The 18,777-nt window shown below is 41.5% G+C and overlaps 1 protein-coding gene across 1 annotated transcript; it reads left to right on the forward strand.

Moving 5' to 3' along the window:
* Window positions 1-1,038: 1,038 nt before the first annotated feature.
* On the forward strand, window positions 1,039-12,897 carry LOC127683031 (cytochrome P450 2G1-like). Its single transcript, XM_052179886.1, has 9 exons — window positions 1,039-1,218; window positions 1,790-1,952; window positions 3,425-3,574; window positions 5,938-6,098; window positions 6,474-6,650; window positions 8,456-8,597; window positions 11,121-11,308; window positions 11,422-11,563; window positions 12,716-12,897. Exons 1-9 carry the CDS (start codon window positions 1,039-1,041, stop codon window positions 12,895-12,897), a joined length of 1,485 nt encoding a protein of 494 aa, XP_052035846.1.
* The last annotated feature ends 5,880 nt before the right edge of the window (window positions 12,898-18,777 follow it).

Below are 18,777 nucleotides of genomic sequence, written 5' to 3' on the forward strand. Positions count from 1 at the left end.
ATCTTAGGAAGTGTCTACACTAGTAGATTAGATTTCAGTATAGTGTTTTCAACCATCTGTAACTTACTTTCATTGCAATCCTAAATTTTCAACTTTATTTCTTTCTGTTCTCCCTCTCTCTCTCCTTCCCTTCTTCCTTTCCTTCTTTTTTTTCCTTACCACAAACTAAAGTATGAACAGAATGATTCACTCCAGTAATTTGAGACAGTAAAAATAACAGTATTCCTATTTGACAGTGGGTGAAGTTAAAGGCCCCAAATAGATGGCTTCCCGGTGAATAAAAATGGCTAAAACTCAAACCCAGATAGTCCTTAAATGTTTGAACTCAATGACCGATGTTTGGTTGTATCTCAACTGTCTAGTGAGCAGTGTCAAGGAATTGAAATTGAATTTGAGATTCAACAGAACCAGGGGACTTACCACTCCAGAGTCCACCAGTGTTCTCTGGTGGAACCCTTAGCTTTATTCCAAGAGAGCTAAGGGTTCAAAGCTAGAACAGACAAAAAATGACAAATACAGAAAGTAATCCTCATCACTTTTGTCAAAGATGTTCACAAAGAGGGAAGGCTCAGGGCTGAGTGGGGGGACGTTTGCATAATGTCCTTGGACTTGCTAAACTGAGGAATGAAACATTTTGCCCCTGGCATTCCTTGGCAGGTGGAGGCATTTCTCCTAAGGCAAAAAACCAAAGTCTAAGAGAGGAAGGTTCACGCGGCAGGATAATGTAGGAAGGTCTATACTTTATGAAGATTCCCTATAAACTGATGCCACAAAGACTGTGAAGCTGAGGGACAGGTGGGAAAGTTGACTATGAAGAAAGGAGATAGCCCCTCGGGGGGTTTTCCTGCATGAAATCAATATATCTCTGCACAGGTGAGAGATTGCATAACTCTACACCTCCCAAACAATTTGTCTCATGATGGCATAATATTGGGATAATTGGACTCCCACAGGGTTCAGATTTCAGTATAAGCTGATCTCCTAGAAGCTATTTAGGCAAGCTGTGGATCCCAGAACACAAGCCCTCGACCTAGCACCATGGCGCTGGGAGGGGCCTTCAGTATCTTTATGGCGCTCTGCCTGTCTTGCCTGCTCATCCTGATCGCTTGGAAGCGGACCAGTAAGGGAGGAAAGCTGCCCCCCGGCCCCACACCAATACCGTTTTTGGGGAACCTGTTACAAGTCCGCATTGATGCCACATTTCAGTCCTTCCTGAAGGTTAGTGTGTTCCATTTCTTCTTACAGTGATAAAGGCCACAAATGGCACAGCTGAGGTCACACGGAAACTCATGGATTCTAAATGCAGTTTCAGAAGCAAACTTTAGGAAACATAGGATTCTGAAATTGCAGAATCTTAAAAGCAGAGGGGAAAAAAATCTTAGAAATTTTTGACTACACTAGGCAGAGACCCTTGCGACTTTAGCTCATGATCTGAGGATTGGGGGAACCTCATTTCATCAAGTACAACTTTCATCTTCAAATTGTCTTAGAATTTTAAGATGCTAGAAACCTAGCATCTCAAAAAGAGTGCCTGTAGATTTCAGAGTTCAGCAAGTCCAATTATTTCATAAACAAAACTAAGATGTACAAAATATTTGCGGTCCAAGGTCACAGGAGTCATTCTGATGTTTTCCCCCCAGTGGCCCTTCCAAGCTCAGGACCTTCCTCTAGTCTACATTTTCATTCTCCTAGAATCCCTGCCTTCTACACTGGCGTGGCTTCTATCCCTGACATGGCTTCTGCCATGCTTCAACTTACTCCTTCCTTCAATATCTTCCTTCATTCCTAGCTCCAGAAGAAGTATGGCTCTGTGTTCACCGTGTACTTCGGTCCAAGGCCAGTGGTTGTCTTATGTGGACATGAGGCAGTGAAGGAGGCCCTGGTGGACCAGGCAGACAACTTCAGTGGCCGTGGTGAAATGCCTACACTAGAGAAGAACTTCCAAGGTTATGGTAAGTAGCAGCAATAATCACAGAAATGATTGCCACGGACTCCGTGTGTTCAGGGGTCTCTGATAAGCGACTCATGAGAACTGCCTACACTGACTCCCTTGAGAAGGCTGTGACTGCTCTGCCAATTTTGGAAGTGCAAACACTGATGATGAGAATGGTTAGATAGTATCACACAGTATGTGCTTTGTTTTGGAACTCCAGAAATTGGACTCTATACTGCCTGCAGTGCTATTTTTATGATTACTTTCAATGAAAGACTATGTGATATCATTTATGTACTTCCCCCATAAACTTTCACAGCCAAGCATAGTTCCTATCTTCCCATGCCCATATGCATATCCACCACAGGAATATGTTCCTATCTTCCCATATCCATATGGCTTATCCACCACAGGAATATGTTCCTATCTGTCCATTTCCATATGCATAGCCACTACAAGAATATGTTCCTATCTGCCCATATCATATGCATAGCCACCACAGGAATATATTTCTATCTGCCCATATCCATATGCATATATAACACAAACAATTCTTGTCTAGTGTTATCCATGAATCCACTCATAATTGCCTACATATTTCAAATGAAGGAAGACTCACCTCCCTCTTTTCATTTATCTATGTATCTATGTATCTATGTATCTATCATCTATCATCTGTCTTAATATCAATACACACTTTCTCAATTATACCCATTTGCCCATAAATCCACCAACATATATTCATTATCCTTTGTATGCAAATATCTTATTATTCATATATCTTTTCAATGTTCTATTTATCCATGAATCCACCCATAGTTCCATTCATACAATGAACTTTATATCATTCACACACCTATTAATCTTGCTATCCAGCCACTCTTCTATCCACCCATCTATTTATTCATTCACCTTTTCTTCCAACCATTATCTGTTCATTTTAATCCCTCTATCAACTAACACTTTACCCAGCCATTGACTTTTTTAACCTCATAGACATACAGACAGGCAGACAGACATTTACCCATGCATTCACCACATTATACGCCAGTCCAGAGCACTGACTGCTCATCATTGAGTGCCAGCCCTCATATGGGGCTCACGACTATCTATAGATTCACTTTCAGGAGGTCTGATGCCCTCAGCTGACCTCCACTATTCCACTCTTCATTTCACTTACCAGTATATTCTAAAATGATCTTATTAAATTTCCAAGAAGTTCACCAATCCATCCATCATGTGATTTCCGCTATAATCTTCATGCAAGGTTAGCCCTCATCACTCACAGCTTGTTATCCTATAAGAAAACTTTCTTGCTGTCCCTGGTTATTCCTAGCCTTATTCCCTATTCTTTCACCCTGGGATAGTTTGCAAAGAATCTTGATTTCCCACTGAAGTCTTGAAGGTTGAACTTTCAGAATCTTGTCTGCCACAGACTGGAGAGCAGAAAGTAGAGAGGGGACAGAAGCCTGATCACTGACTTCCCGGCAGGTTTAGTTCTGTCCAATGGAGAACGATGGAAGATTCTTCGTCGTTTTTCCCTGACCGTCCTTCGAAACTTTGGGATGGGGAAGCGGAGCATTGAGGAACGGATCCAGGAGGAGGCTGGCTACCTACTGGAGGAACTCCATAAGGTCAAGGGTATGAAGATCGTGTTGGGTGACTGGGTGTTTACAGAGAGGTCAGTTATGAGTAGGCTAGCCTTGGTGGGAGAAAGACCTGAAATAGGAAAAGATGAGAACCATTAAGAGTTCGTAGATTAAGAATCTCCGGTGAGATTCCATGTTAAAAAAATAAACTGAAAGATTCTGAGAGAGAGCTTGGCCAGAAATGCTCATGAGCAGATCTCAGTGGTTTGTAACTCAAGAAACCATACGTAATTCTAGTGTGGTAGGTGAGCTTGTGTCAAATGTGGTGTGTTATACGTGCTTTGTTGTGATGAAGAAAACAGCATAGAACTTCCCATCTTCATCATTTTTTAAGAGTATGTAGAATTGGTGGGGCTTGAGAAGTGGCCCAGCTCTTTTGAGCAGTGGCTATTCAACCAAACGATCTGAGTTTGATTCCTAACACCCACAGGAGACTCACAACCATTTACAATTCCAGTTTCAGGGGAAGCAATGTCTCCATAGGTAGCAGGTACACATATGGTACAAAGACATATGTGTCATAAAAAGACAGACAGGCAGGCAAAACACCTACCCCCATATAAGCATTCAATTAAATCAAAATTTTAAAGAGAGTATGGTTTGTCAGTGGTAAACACATTTAAGTCACTCTGAAACAAATACTTAGAAATTTCTCATTGTAAAGGTCTTTAGTCACACCCATCTAATTTCTTTTTGCAAAATTACAATATATTTATACCACATTCTTTCCCCTCCCAACTCTTCCTAGATCATTCCCACTTCCATACTCATTCAGCTTCATCTAATTTCTCTCAAAATAAAATAAAACAGCAAAAATCAAACCACTCCTAATGGTAACATTATTTGCAATTGAAACCTGCTAGAAAGGGAAATCAAGTTTTCTTCAATGTCCTGTCAATGGATATATCAACCACACTCCAGAGAATGCATGATACCCAGGAGTAGTGGTGAACACAAAACAGACTCTGGGTTTGTTGTCATTGTTGTTTATGTGTGATTTTTGTTTTATTACAGTTTTTAAATGTATCTAGTTCCCAGTGTAAAATAAACTATGGAGCCAATAAAAGTCAAAAGAGAAAAGACAAAGGTTGAGAAATACAGAAACAAGTAGATAAGAGAAATAGACATATACCTCTTTAGACCCTTGTCTGTTCTCTGTAGACAAATAAGGAATCCACCCATGGCTTTGAATGGCCCTGTACCTCCAGAAGCAATCTGCTATGGTGTACATCAAGAATGGATATGCATGGTTCTGGAGAAATTGACTCCACACCATTTACTTGATCAGCATCCCATTTTAAAGATAATGCATCAGAGACCTAGTGAAATATTTTCTTTTTTCATATATATGAATATATATATATGTTTATTTATTTATGTTTAATGTGTGCATGTATGGATGGATGTTGACGTGTATCGATGCACATGTACTTGCTCATGTGTTTGGAGGCCAAAGGCTAACATCAGATGTCTTCCTTGATCCTTCTCAAATCTTCTTATTGATTTATTCATGAATTATTGCTGTACCCAGAGCTCATCAATACCACAAATCTAGCTAGTCAGCTTTTCCCAGAAGACTTCTGTCTCCACATTGCAAGTGCTAAATCAGAAATAGGCTGCTACACTTTTTTTTAAAAGGTCCACCTTGTTATTTGGGGGCTCAAGTTTCTAACTGCAATCTAAAAGGTTATAAAGCAAATGATTTGTCTTCTCTCCAGCCCCTGGAAGGATTTCTTAGTAAGCTACATGAATTTGTTTTAATTGATCTCAACTGAATTCAGAGTTTCTCTTTTAAATTATATTATTTCTATTTTTAGGTACAGATATTTTGCTTGTACACATGCCTGTGAACCATATACACGCCTGATGTGCCCAGACACGAGAAAATTCTTTGAATTAGAGTTACAGATGGTTCTGAGCTGCCGTGTGGGTGCTGGGGATTAAAACCCGGCTCCTCTGTAAGAGCAGCCAGTGCTCTTAACCACAGAGCCATCTCTCCAGCCCCTCGGGTGTTTTGTTTTTTCCCAGATGTGTCCTCTATCACTTTCTATCCAACACAAATTTAGGTAACAGTAACCAAATATCACGTTGAACTTCTCAACTATTTCTTGGGTGTTTATTCCAGAGGTAGCCATGCCTGGCATTTTACAAGCAATCGTTATACTGAACTCTCACAGATCAGTTGGGAGGTTTCCAAACCAGGTTGAAGTTTGTAAAACCTAGACTCAGATAAGATAATGGAGCACTCCTACATGCCCATAGGCAGCAGACTCAGGGCTCTGTGCCAGCACTGTGTGATCGCCTGTTCTAGCTCACTTGTGAAGACTGTCTCCAACATAGTCAGTTTTCCCCTAGGAGCTCCCATAGATCCCACCTTCTACCTGAGCCGCACGGTGTCCAACGTCATCTGTTCCGTCGTCTTTGGAAAACGCTTCGACTATGAGGACCAGCGTTTCCAGAGCCTCATGAGGATGATCAATGAGAGCTTTGTGGAGATGAGCATGCCCTGGGTGCAGGTACTTACTAGTCACTAGGCAACTCCCTGCCACCCTTCATTTTCAAAGCAAGCACATTCCCAGACTCTACATAACCTTTCTCCTCTCATTCCTTGAAGGCACTGGACCAAGTTGTCCAAGTATTCAAGAAGCAAACAGTAACACCCAAATCTCAGGCCCAACAGAAGATTATTTAGTGAGATGGGGTATCTTTGTGTAGCTCAGGCTGACCTTGAACTGTTGATCCCTTATCCTCAGTCTCCCTTGTGCTGAAATCAAGAGTGTACCCTTGCTCCAGCCACAGACTTTGAGCCCAGCTCAGTGACATTAGATCTCTGCCCATCTGGTCCCTGATGCCCATGACTGACATGTGTCCCCTTTGCCTCTCTCCTGCAGTTATATAACATGTACCGGGGAGTCATGCAGTATTTTCCAGGAAGACATAACCACCTCTACAACTTGATAGAAGAGCTTAAGGATTTCATTGCATCCAGGGTCAAGATCAATGAAGCATCCTTTGACCCCTCAAATCCTAGGGACTTCATCGATTGCTTTCTCATCAAGATGTACCAGGTACCTCTTCCCCTTACACCAGTCTTTCTGTCTTTATTCTTGCCATACCAAACCCATCTGCAACTGTGTGAGTTGGGAAACAAGAGAAAGTATTGTTCCATGTAGTTTACTTAGATAAAATATATAAACTATAGAAATGTAAGCCTTTACATTGGTATTAGTATTAGTATTGGTATTAGTATATTAGTAGTAGTATTATAGAACCGTAAGCACATTTAAAAGAAACTCCCTTAAAATTAATAAAATCATATTTATTTTAGCATGTGTTATGTATTCCTCAATGTTCTCTAAAGCAGTGTTTCTCAACCTTCCTAATGTTGTGACCCTTTAATAGGGTTCTTCATGTTGTGGTGACTCCCAACCATATATTGTATCATTGCTACTTCTTAAGTATAATTTTGTTACTGTGATGAGTTGTGACATAAATATCTGATATAGGACACCTGCTGGGGTTGTGACCACAGGTTAAGAACCACTCCTCTAAGAGAACAGAATTAACTCTCTCTCTCTCTCTCTCTCTCTCTCTCTCTCTCTGTGTGTGTGTGTGTGTGTGTGTGTGTGTGTATTTATGTATGTGTGTGTTTAGGATTCATTATGATGGCTTTCAGGCTATGGGTCATCTAGTCTACCCATGGAAGGTCCAAAAATCTAATAATTGCTCAGTCTGTGAGGCTGGATTTCTCAGCTGGTCCTCAATATATACAAGAATCCTGAAGAAATAGGCTCCAATGCCAGTGAAGAAAATAGACTTGTCAGCAAGAGTGAAGCCAAGCAGGCCAAGAGAGAGCCAGATTCCTTCTTCCATGTCCTTTAGAGAGGCTGCCAACAGGTGTGTCCCCGATTAAAGTGGATCTTCTCACTTCAAAGATCCAGATCAGAAGTAGGTCTTAGCACTTCAAAGGATGAACCTAAGAAAAAACTCCCCAACAGGTGTGCCCAGACATTTGGGTTTTACTTAATTCCAGATGAGGCCAAGTTGACAGCAAAGAAGAGCTATCATATAATAATTATGTATTAGGGAGCTTCTTTATAAGCAGACAGCATTCACTGGTCAAAACCATCTCCGTTCATCTTTGAGATCATGGTCTACTTTCAAGTAAATGTTTCCTAGCCTTGTTTGTAATAGACAACATGCAGTAATTGCCTCTGTGCCTGGCTTGTTTCGAATAATCTAATTTCCCCAGGTCTATCCATTTTGCTTCAAGGAACTATTTCCTTGTTCTTCGTGACACGACTGGGTATACACCATGTTTTTCTAAAATACACTTCGAATCTACAAAGTTTAGCATAAAGATATTTAAAATCTTACAGCTTTAAGACCACCCATTTAACAGGCATATTTTTGAAAACCAGAATGTGCCTTCAAAGACTCGAAATTGAGAAACTCAGAAGCTCACTTTTTAAAATTGAGTTTACACCTCAAAATCACGAGTTTAGTGTCTTAGAGATGTAGCAACATATATAGTCAGCAAACCTGTGTGTTGACCATTCGAACTCTAGAAAAAATCATTAGAGAACTTGAGTATTTCACAGTTGAAAGCTGTGTGTCTAATGCTTTTCAAACCTTCATTCTGGATTCTGCTTCCTTTTCCCATACTCTTCTTGCCCACCACAAGCACACTAGCCCCCTTCTGCCATTCCTCTAAAACACCAGACATCCGTGGCACCTTTGCTTATGTTGTTGCTTCTGAACTTACTGATTAACCCAGCTTTTACTCCTTTCACTAATGCACCCCCTCTCCATGAAGGAAAGAGGATATGGGGGCCAAGGGAGGGATTCTGTTAGCAACCCCCTTCGCTTTCAGGATAAAAGTGACCCACACTCAGAATTCAACCTCAAGAACTTGGTTCTCACCACCCTCAACCTCTTCTTTGCTGGCACGGAAACTGTGAGTTCCACGTTACGATATGGATTCTTGCTGCTGCTGAAGTACCCCGAGGTAGAGGGTAAGTTTCACTCTGAGCTTCCTTGGAGGGATGTCAATCTTGAAATGGTACAACTTTAGCCTCTCTTCCCTCCAAGGTCTCAGAACATGGAATCTTTACCTCTCTGATTGGTCCCTGCATTTGTTCTCTATGGTTGTTGAGAATTAGTAGCCTGTATTTATGATCTGACCCTCCTGGTCAGGACTTCTCAGAGTAGCTTCCATTAATCTGTTTTTGTTTTTTTTGTTTGTCTGTTTTTGTTTTATTTTGTTTTCTGAGACAGGGTTTCTCTGTATAGCCCTCACTCTGTAGACCAGGCTGGCCTCGAACTCAGAAATCCGCCTGCCTCTGCCTCCCAAGTGCTGGGATTAAAGGCGTGCCCAGTCACCGCCTGGCTGGCTTCCACTAATCTGATATAAAGGTGCTCTCACTCTTGCCCTTGCTCTTACTCCAGTTCCCAGAGCTTCTTGCCTTGAGTTCTTGGGCTCAAGACTATTTCCTGCATCTGCAAAGCAAGAACAGAACATCATTACGGCTCTTTGCTTCTGTTTCCACGTCTCCTCTTCTAACTCTCATCAACCCCCTTGTCTATGATTGAGATACATGACTACTCATGGCCAATACGGTTAATTCAGCTAATCTCCTCATTTCCCAGAAACCTAGTGAGAACTGGCAAGTCCCCTTGACCTTATGTTATCCTTATGCACATAACATTGATGCCATTGATTTGAAGGTAGATCTTTTCCCTTCCCATTTCTCTTTGAGATGGGATTTCTGCATAGTCCATGCTGACCTTGATCCCAGGAGTCTGGGATTACACGTGTACCATCACACCCAGGTGAGGCTATTTGAGTTCTATTGCTCAGCTGACTACAATGTCCATATCAAATAGCCTTCATATCTGGTAAACTATAATTTGATCTGCTTAGAGAACTACAGCAACCAAAAGTCATTTCTTGCTTAAGAAAGCTCTCTAATTTGACCTTTAATGTAGTCAAGTTCAAAACAAACCTTTGGTGAATAAAAGCAACATCTGCTTATACAGGTCATATGGAACCAGGCTATTGTCCTGACCATTATCCACCAGCTCATGGTGTTTTTAAATAAAGACCAAATTTCCATATGACATTCAAGGACCTAGGTTCTATCGTTCCTGCTGTCTGATGAGTGTTCAAGTACCAGTGATGGATGTCATTAAGGGTAACAAAGCAATCCAAACCCAGATTCTCCTTCCTGTAAGGCTCTCTGTTTTTTCTGGCTCTAGAAACAGAATCTTCATCTTAAGATCCGTGATGTCATGACATCTGCAAAGTGCAAAACATGACTTGCCCTAACTTCTCAACACATACATTCCCTGGCCAGATATGTGGCTCATACCTGGAATCCAGCACATCTGAGGCAGAGTAGAGAGGCAAAGCATTTGAAGCCTGCACAATCTAGAAAGTGAGTCCGGGTCCAACATGGACTACTGACACGGACCACTGGGGGTCCCTGGGATAAGGGTCCTCGAAGTCCAGGTCGGTAAGGATTCGGCAATAAGAGAAACAAACACAGAGACTGTTTGAATCTGAGTGTATTTTGCAACTCTCAAACGGGATTTTATACACTGAAAACCAAATATAACAACTCTTAGACATTGTATCCAGTGAAACAATGTTTCACTAATACCAACAAAAATCATTTGGCACAGTAAAGTACAAAAATCATCTGAGCATTACAACTCTGAAACTAAATGTTTAGTGAATCACACAGGTAATATCATTATTAATAATATAAATCATCAAAATATAACAATTCTAAAAGGATGTATTCAATAGGGCAGTCATCCAAGGCTAGTGGCACATTTCTAAGAACAGCTCAAAAAATCTTTATGGCCAGTGCTCTAACCACTGATCTAACTCTTTAACTCCATACCATCAGTTATTGTTTAACATTTAATGCCTGAGTTTTTATAAATCTTCAACACATACATTTAAACTGTTTTAATTCTTTCTAATTAAGGCTTTCTTTACCATATACCAAAACCCACCTCCGATGACACACGTGTAGCCATATGAAATTTTATTGTTGGGAAAATTTTTATCTATCATAATAATTTTGTAAATGATCTAAAAAGTAAAGTGTTGGTTTCTCCGGAGATAAGGTCACATGAGTGACCCCATCTCAAGAGATGGTTTCGTACCCATTATTCTTGCTTAAGATTGTGGTCTAGGCTACCAGGAACCTGTAACTAAGAAAAGGAATGAAAGAAAACAAAAAAGAAAAATTGCCAGGAGAACTACGGCTCAATGTGTTGGCTCTGGCCGAGAGTTCCACAACCGGTTCCAGGAGACCTCCTTATTTTGAAGTCTAACGCCTCCGTCTGTGGAACTTGTCACACAGATGCCACTGGGATTGGTGTGGCAGACTACCTAATGAAACCCCGTTGACGCAGGAACAAGCACATTCTCCCCCTAAGCACGAGTAAAAACAATGACCAAAAAAAGGACAGCAAACATCATATTTTCTGTCCCCTTTTCTGGTGTATTTTCTGCCATCTTATAGCCAAAGTCCACGAGGAGATTAACCAGGTGATCGGAACACACCGTGTCCCAAGAGTGGATGACCGGGCCAAAATGCCCTATACTGATGCTGTCATACATGAGATACAGAGGTTGACAGACATTGTGCCCCTAGGTGTCCCCCATAATGTCGTACGGGACACTCATTTCCGAGGCTACTTTCTACCCAAGGTGAGATTGTACCCCATTGTTGTCCTGTCACCCATTCCTGGCTTCACTTCCTGTTTGTGTATCCCTACCCCTATTGCCCAACACGACTCTAATGGCCTGTGTCTGTCTCCCAGGGTACAGATGTGTATCCCCTGATTGGCTCGGTTCTCAAAGACCCCAAATACTTCCGCTACCCAGATGCTTTTTATCCTCAACACTTCCTGGATGAACAGGGGCGCTTCAAGAAGAATGATGCTTTTGTGGCCTTTTCCTCTGGTAAGTAATTATACAGAAATTTCTGCCAGATAAGTTCTAAAAGAGTCTTTCCAAGGTCTATATTATAGAATTATAAAACTCCTAAAATCCCAGATCAGGGAATGTTAGAATCCATTCCCTTTAATGATTAGGAAAATAAGTTAGAGCAGAAGATTGTTGTCTATGACTAATGTCAGTATTCAAACAGCAGTGGTAATAAGATCTCAGGAGAAAGGCTAGACTTGGGTAACAGTAAGATCCTTACTTTAAAACAATTGGAAACAAAATAATAATAATAATGATAATAATAATAATAATAATAATAGTAATAAAGTGTTAGAGTAACAAACCCAAACATTTAGTAAACCTAACCATAGTATGTTAAGAATCAAATTAAAAATGTTTCATGTTTTGTCAGCCATATGACCCTTGTCTTAACCACTTGTGTCTGCCATGTGCTATGGACACCCATGGCCACTGATAACACATAAGTGAATGGTCCTGTGTGTGTGAAAATGTAAACGCTCTTATTCAAGGGCACTGGGACTCATTTAACTCACACAAGATTTTTTTTTCTCTAAGTATGTTCAAACATTCTAAAAGAGGAAAGGCATTCGTACCATACAGATATAAAGAAACACCATAGGTTCACCTCACCATGGTGAGGTGGCCAGGGAGAGGTCTTGGCATCATGGGAAGCCTGGAGCCTGGGTGACTTATTGCACCTCTCAAGCATGCGATAGAGATTAATCCCCTTCCCACTGTTGAAATGCCTCATGGAAATCAGGAAGGTATCCGTAAATACAATTCCCAGAGTTTTGATTTCTTTTTCCTGATCTGGGATGGAAGCACACACTCGGAGCAGATGTTCCCTGACACACATACCCCAACCTCTCACTGGTGTGACTCTGCTTTGAGTCACTCGCAGCCCCCATGGATCCTCTGGAACCTGTCCATCTGGTTCTAAGTCTGGTAGACTAGGTCAGTGAAAACGTAGCTGCCACCTGCCCAGGCTCCCTAAGTGGCAGGTAGCAGTGAGACCCCAGTAAGCCTTGATGATGAGCCCACAGTATGGATACAGCTGTGGGCTAAGACGCTGAGGAGCCCATCGACGCTGCGTGGGGTGGTTACGGTAGGAACATGATGCACACCTCCTCCATCGATTGTCTACAGGAAAGCGCATCTGTGTTGGGGAGGCCCTGGCCCGCATGGAGCTCTTCCTCTACTTCACCTCCATCCTTCAGAGATTCTCCTTACGTTCCCTGGTGCCTCCTGCTGATATTGACATTGCCCACAAGATCTCAGGCTTTGGCAACATCCCCCCGACTTATGAGCTCTGCTTCAAGGCTCGCTGAGGACACCCGGCAAGGCCAGCCCAGAGTCACCTGAGAGCCAAGCTCTGCTGGAGTCCACGCAACACCCCATCTCCCTTCAACCCTCCCTACTCCTCTAGGACAAGTTGCTGTCATTACTGTGCTGAGACCATGGATCAGGAGAGGTGTCAGCCAAAACACGGCTACATGGGTAAAGTAAGGTTCTAGCTGCAGTCCAGGGGCAGGGAAAGCCTGAAAGTTTAAATTTCCTGAATTTCTCAACCTCAGTCTCAGTCTCAGTGGGCACCAAACTTACAGATGCTGCCAGGTTACAAAGTCTTTTGTCTTTGCCCTGATATTGACCAGAATGTACTTCACAATTCTTTCCTGTTTACTTTTATTTCTCCTCCCCAATAAAGAACTCAAAACTATTGACCATAACCGGCTTACGGAGTATCATGTTGACGGTTGTATTGTTGCCAGAAATAGTCAAGGGCTGAGACACCTAAGCTGAGAGCCAGGAAGCAGTATGCACAACAGGCTCAGGGGACAATCACTCCAAAAACTGACCCTTGAATTCAGTTAAACAGAGCCCTTCTACAACCCCTACAACACAACCCAGAGTGACATAGACTTTGGGTACTTGTATTAAACTTGCATAACATAATATATTAAAACTGCCTCCCCCAGACAGAAGTTTATCATAGGCAAAAAAAAAAAAAACAAAAACAACTTTTTAGTGCAGAAGGGAGGGTGGAGGGCTGTTATAGAGGAGACACAGAAGCTCCCATGGGGTGCTGACCTGGTCTTTTCTTTCTTTACCTTCCAAGGGTGTCTTCTATCTCAAGGTGAAGTGTAAGACAGAAGTTGAAATGGGCTTTCTAACTACTTGTTACTAAATGCAATTCCCTGTCTCACATAGGGATCCCCTGTTGGTTTGGTCACCCCATGTGGCATCAGGCACCTTAGCTGGCTTAGTGCTTGTCCTCACTGTCATCTCTCCTGCTAAACCTGCTCTCCTGGTGGCACACCCTGAATCCTGTTTGAAATATACCTAGGATATTCCCAGATTCTGTGATTCTGCTGTTGATGAACTGCTCCCTCGCATTTCACTAACTCTGCTGCTATTTGTCAAATGCACAGGGTGTGTCCATCAGTGGATAAAACAAGAAAAACTCTCCATGGAGAGGCAATGTTTTGATTCAGTGGTAACTGCTGCACAATGCCATATATGTCTCTCTGTGACTGGAAATTTTTATATTGGCTCTGATTACATTATGAGCTATAAAGGAAGACTAGAGTATAATAAGAGCTGAAGACTAGGTTAGCGGAGAGAGTAAACTATTATGAGAGAATTTTAGAGATGCTTGAAAGATAGCAGAAATTAATATTTTTGATGTCTGCAAAACTAGACGGGCCTTATACGGGCAAGAAAAGATTGCTGAGGCATAAGATATATACAGAGAGTTTACTGCACTGAAATACAAGCTGAAAAACAACCATTTTCAAATATTTTTATTTATCTTCAGTAATTTTATGTACACACAGAATGTGCTTTAATGATACGGACTTCCATTCCTTCCCCTTACTCCTGCTCACTCTCTCTGGAACACTCCTTCTTCCCAATACACTTCTAAATCTCCCCTTCATCGTGCCCTTTATTTAAAAACAAACAAACAAGCAAGCAAACAAAACTACTAATAGTGGATTAAGTAGGGTTACCTGCATGTGCATGATTTTGGAGTTACTTACTGGATAATGTAAGGTAGCCACACCCCTGAGGAAAAATGGCTTCTCCTTTCCCAGTAGCCACTCACTACCCATAGGCCTTCAGCTAGGAGTTCAGCCAGATATGCCCTCCCCCATGTGCCCTGGGATGTTGGCAGGCTGCATCTTGTGCAGATAAGCATAAATGCAGAGAGTTTGTGAGTGCAGTGGTAGTACCATGCGCAGAAGAAAGCATTCCCCGGCATTCCCCATCCCCCATCATTGGGTTCTTGCATTTGTATCATCCCCTCATCCACAGGTTCCGTGGGCCTTTGGGGACGGAGGGATCTAAATGTCCTTTCGGGACCAGGTTTTAACACTCAACAGTCATTTATTCTCAGCACTTTGAGAAATTCCAAATCTTGGCATTAACTTCTAAGCACGGCAAAGACGAAATTTGTCCGAGATTGACAGCAGTACTGAACTATGGGTATAAACACAAGTACTCAGAAAGCAATCTGATTCCACTTCCATTTAGCAAAGCAACAGTGCCACATCCTTCCTTGGGCCCATAACCTTCTGAACCTTGGACTTTCGACCAGGTTTACAGTATTCACTATGAATATGCTCCTGTGAAGTGGGCATCAAATTGAGTCAAAAGTGGTAGTTACTACCATAATGCACATGCCACTGTTACCAGTGGGTTCAACCTGACTGTCGGATCACTATTGTAGCACACAGAGTCCACAGCAGGGTGAGACACTGGCGGCTTCTCTTCCCCAGCTGCCTGCACAGCACCTTCCAGCATGGAGAAAACTACCAGCAGGGATGAAATGCCCAACATGGATCCAAATTGATCATCAGCACAGAGTCTCACCATCTAGTGCTGATGGACAACCAAGAACAATGGTAGTATCTATGTTGTTTGGGGGCTTCTGGAGCCTCCTTGACCAACAAATGGTGGTATTCTCTGACCAAGATTTCATTTACCAACCAACGACTTATGGAAACACCATCATCTACCCATGCAGGATACCTTCATTCAAACCCATTTTTCTTTTAAATTGTATTGTTTTCTTAACTTATAAGGTTTGTATACAGCTTGTTCATGAAGCCTTAATTTTTGTAGACCCTCCACTCTGTCCTCACCCTCCCCGGGTCTTTGCCCCACCCTATTTAAGCCTGTCCACTCCTAGTGTCCACCCATCTTTCCCATCATGTGTGTTTTATTATTCCCTGAAAGACCATTTTTTAACCCTCACCTCTCACAGATCTTTTTTTGATTCCTTGCATCTTTCTGACAATCACTCCAACTGAACCACGTGAAATTTTAAATTGGCTTCTATATGAGAGAAAATATATATGTAGTGCTTTAGTTATTGTACTAAATATAATATATTCTAGTTCCATCCATTTTCCTGAAAATTTTCCTGAAATTTTGATAATTTTATTTTTCTTTAGCACTGAACAGAATCCCATTGTGCATATGTAGTATATTTTCAGTATCCATCCATCCGTTGATGGATCTCTAGACTGGTTTCCACTTCCTAGCTATTGTAAATAAAACAACAACAAACATGGATATACAGGTGTCTCTCCTGTGGTATTTGAAGTTCTTTAGGCCTATGCCCAGAACTAACGTAGCTAGTTCAGTCCTGGGCTGGTTGTAGGGTTATTTGAGAACTCTACATTGATTTCTAGAACAAACTGCCACTTGCTAGCATTGTGTAATGAGTTTCAACACTTGGGTTTTAGACACACGCGAACTGTTGTAAGCTGTATAATTTGCGCATGTGTTTGCTTGGAATGGCCTTGCTTTGTAGCAAATTTTTGAATGGGACTCCCAATCCTTTGGCCTCACTCTCCCCCAGACTTGGATTACAGCTAAGTGCTACAGTGCCCAGTGCCTTTTTGACATCTTTGACATCTTTTTTTAAATACTCTTGATTATTTTGGTTTATAGATAAGGAAGTTAGTCATTTTTGGTTTCTTTTTGTAAAGGGTGGGACACTGAAATGGATTCACATGTAGTCCAGTCTGGCTTCAAACTCTCTATGTAGTTCCTTCTTTTTTTATTATTTTAATATAATATTTTTATTACATATTTTCTTTATTTACATTTCAAATGTTATCCCCTTTCCTCAGTTCTCCTCTGAAAATCCCCTATCCCATCCTCCCTCCCTGCTTACCAACCCACCCACTCCCACTTCCCTGTCCTGGCATTCCCCTACACTGGGGAATTGAACCTTCACAGGACCAAGGTCCTCCTTTCTCACTGATGTCCAACAAAGCCATCCTCTGCTAAATATGCATGTAGAGCCATGGGTCCCTCCATGTGTACTCTTTGGTTAGTAGTTTAGTCCCTGGAAGCTCTGGGGTTACTGGTTGGTTTATATTGTTGTTCTTCCTATGAAGCTGCAAACTCCTTCAGTTCCTTGGGTCCTTTCTCTAGATGCCCCATTGGGGACTCTGTGCTTAATCCAATGGTTGGCTGTGAGCATCCACTTCTGTAATTGTCAGGCACTGGCAGAGCCTCTAAGGAGACAGCTATATCAGGCTCCTGTCAGCAAGCACTTGTTAGCATCCACAATAGTGTCTGGGTTTGGTAACTATATATGGGATGGATCCCCAGGTGGGGCAGTCTCTAAATGGCCTTTCATTCAGTCTCTGCTCCACATGTTGTCTCTGTATCTCCTTCCATGAGTATTTTGATCCCTCTTCTAAGAAGGACCGAAGTATCTACACTTTGGTCTTCCTTCTTGAGCTTCATGTGGTCTATGAATTGTATCTTGGGTATTCTGAGATTTCAGGCTAATATCCATTTATCAGTGAGTGGATACCATGTGTATGCTTTTGTGATTCAGTTATCTCACTCAGGATGATATTTTCTAGTTCCATCCATTTGCCTAAGAATTTAATGAATTCGTTGTTTTTAATACCTTAGTAGTATTCAATGGTATAAACCTACCATATTTTCTATATCCATTCATCTTTTGAGGGACATCTGGGTTCTTACCAGCTTCTGGATAATATAAATAAGGCTGCTATGAGCATAGTGGAACATGTGTCCTTATTACATGTTGGAGCATCTTCTGGGTATATGCTCTGGAGTGGTATAGCTGGGTCCTCAGGTAGTGCTATGTCCAATGAGTCTCCTACACCCTTCTTTTCCAGTTTAGCACATGGCTTGGCCCTTGACTCCTACTCTCCATGCAACAACAACTGTGAATGCCACATGAATTCCTTTACACCGATGGTATCATCTGTCAGTCGGCTTCACCGGATGCCAATTTCTCTTAAGAATATTGATGCAAAAATACTCAATAAAATTCTTGCAAACCAAATCCAAGAACACATCAAAATGACCATTCACCATGATCAAGTAGGCTTCAACCCAGGGATACAGAAATGGTTCAATATAAGGAGATCCATGAACATAATCCACTATATAAACAACCTCAAAGGAAAAAAAACACATGATCATTTCACTAGATGTTGAGCAAGCATTTGACAAAATTCAGCATCCCTTCATGGTAAAAGTCTTGGAAAGATCAGCAATTCAGGACCCATACCTAAACATAGTGAAAGCAATATACAGCAATCCAGTAGCCAACATCAAACTAAACTGGGAGAAACTTGAAGCAATCCCACTGAAATCAGGGACTAGACAAGGCTGCCCACTCTCTCCCTGCCTGTTCAATATTGTACTTGAAGTCCTAGCCAGAGCAGTTAGATAACAAAAGGTCAAAGGCATACAGATTGGAAAGGAAGAAGTCAAATATTACTATGTGCAGATGATATAATAGTATACTTAAGTGACCCCAAAAATTCGACCAGAGAACTCCTAAACCTGATAAACAACTTCAGCAAAGTGGCTGGATATAAAATTATCTCAAACATCAGTAGTCTTCCTCTACTCAAAGGATAAACAGGCTAAGAAAGATATTAGGGAAAGAACACCCTTCACAATAGTCATACATAATATAAAATACCTTGGTATGAATCTAACTAAGCAAGTGAAAGATCTGTATGACAAAAACTTCAAGTCTCTGAAGAAAGAAATCAAAAAAGATCTCAGAAGACAGAAAGATCCCCCATGCCCATGAATTAGTAAGAGTAATGTAGTAAAAATGGCCATGATGCCAATAACAGTCTACAGATTCAATGCAATCCCCATCAAAATTCCAATTAAATTCTTCATAGAGTTAGAAAGAG

The sequence above is a fragment of the Apodemus sylvaticus genome, chromosome 1 (assembly GCF_947179515.1).
Source record: "Apodemus sylvaticus chromosome 1, mApoSyl1.1, whole genome shotgun sequence".
Classification (NCBI taxonomy): Eukaryota; Metazoa; Chordata; class Mammalia; order Rodentia; family Muridae; genus Apodemus; species Apodemus sylvaticus.

Coding starts and splice junctions, on each gene's coding strand:
- LOC127683031 (XM_052179886.1), top strand. CDS start 1,039: ATGGCGCTGGGAGGGGCCTTCAGTATCTTTATGGCGCTCTGCCTGTCT. Junction 6,099..6,473: donor TGAGCATGCCCTGGGTGCAG/GTACTTACTAGT, acceptor TCTCTCCTGCAG/TTATATAACATGTACCGGGG. Junction 11,564..12,715: donor TTTTGTGGCCTTTTCCTCTG/GTAAGTAATTAT, acceptor GATTGTCTACAG/GAAAGCGCATCTGTGTTGGG.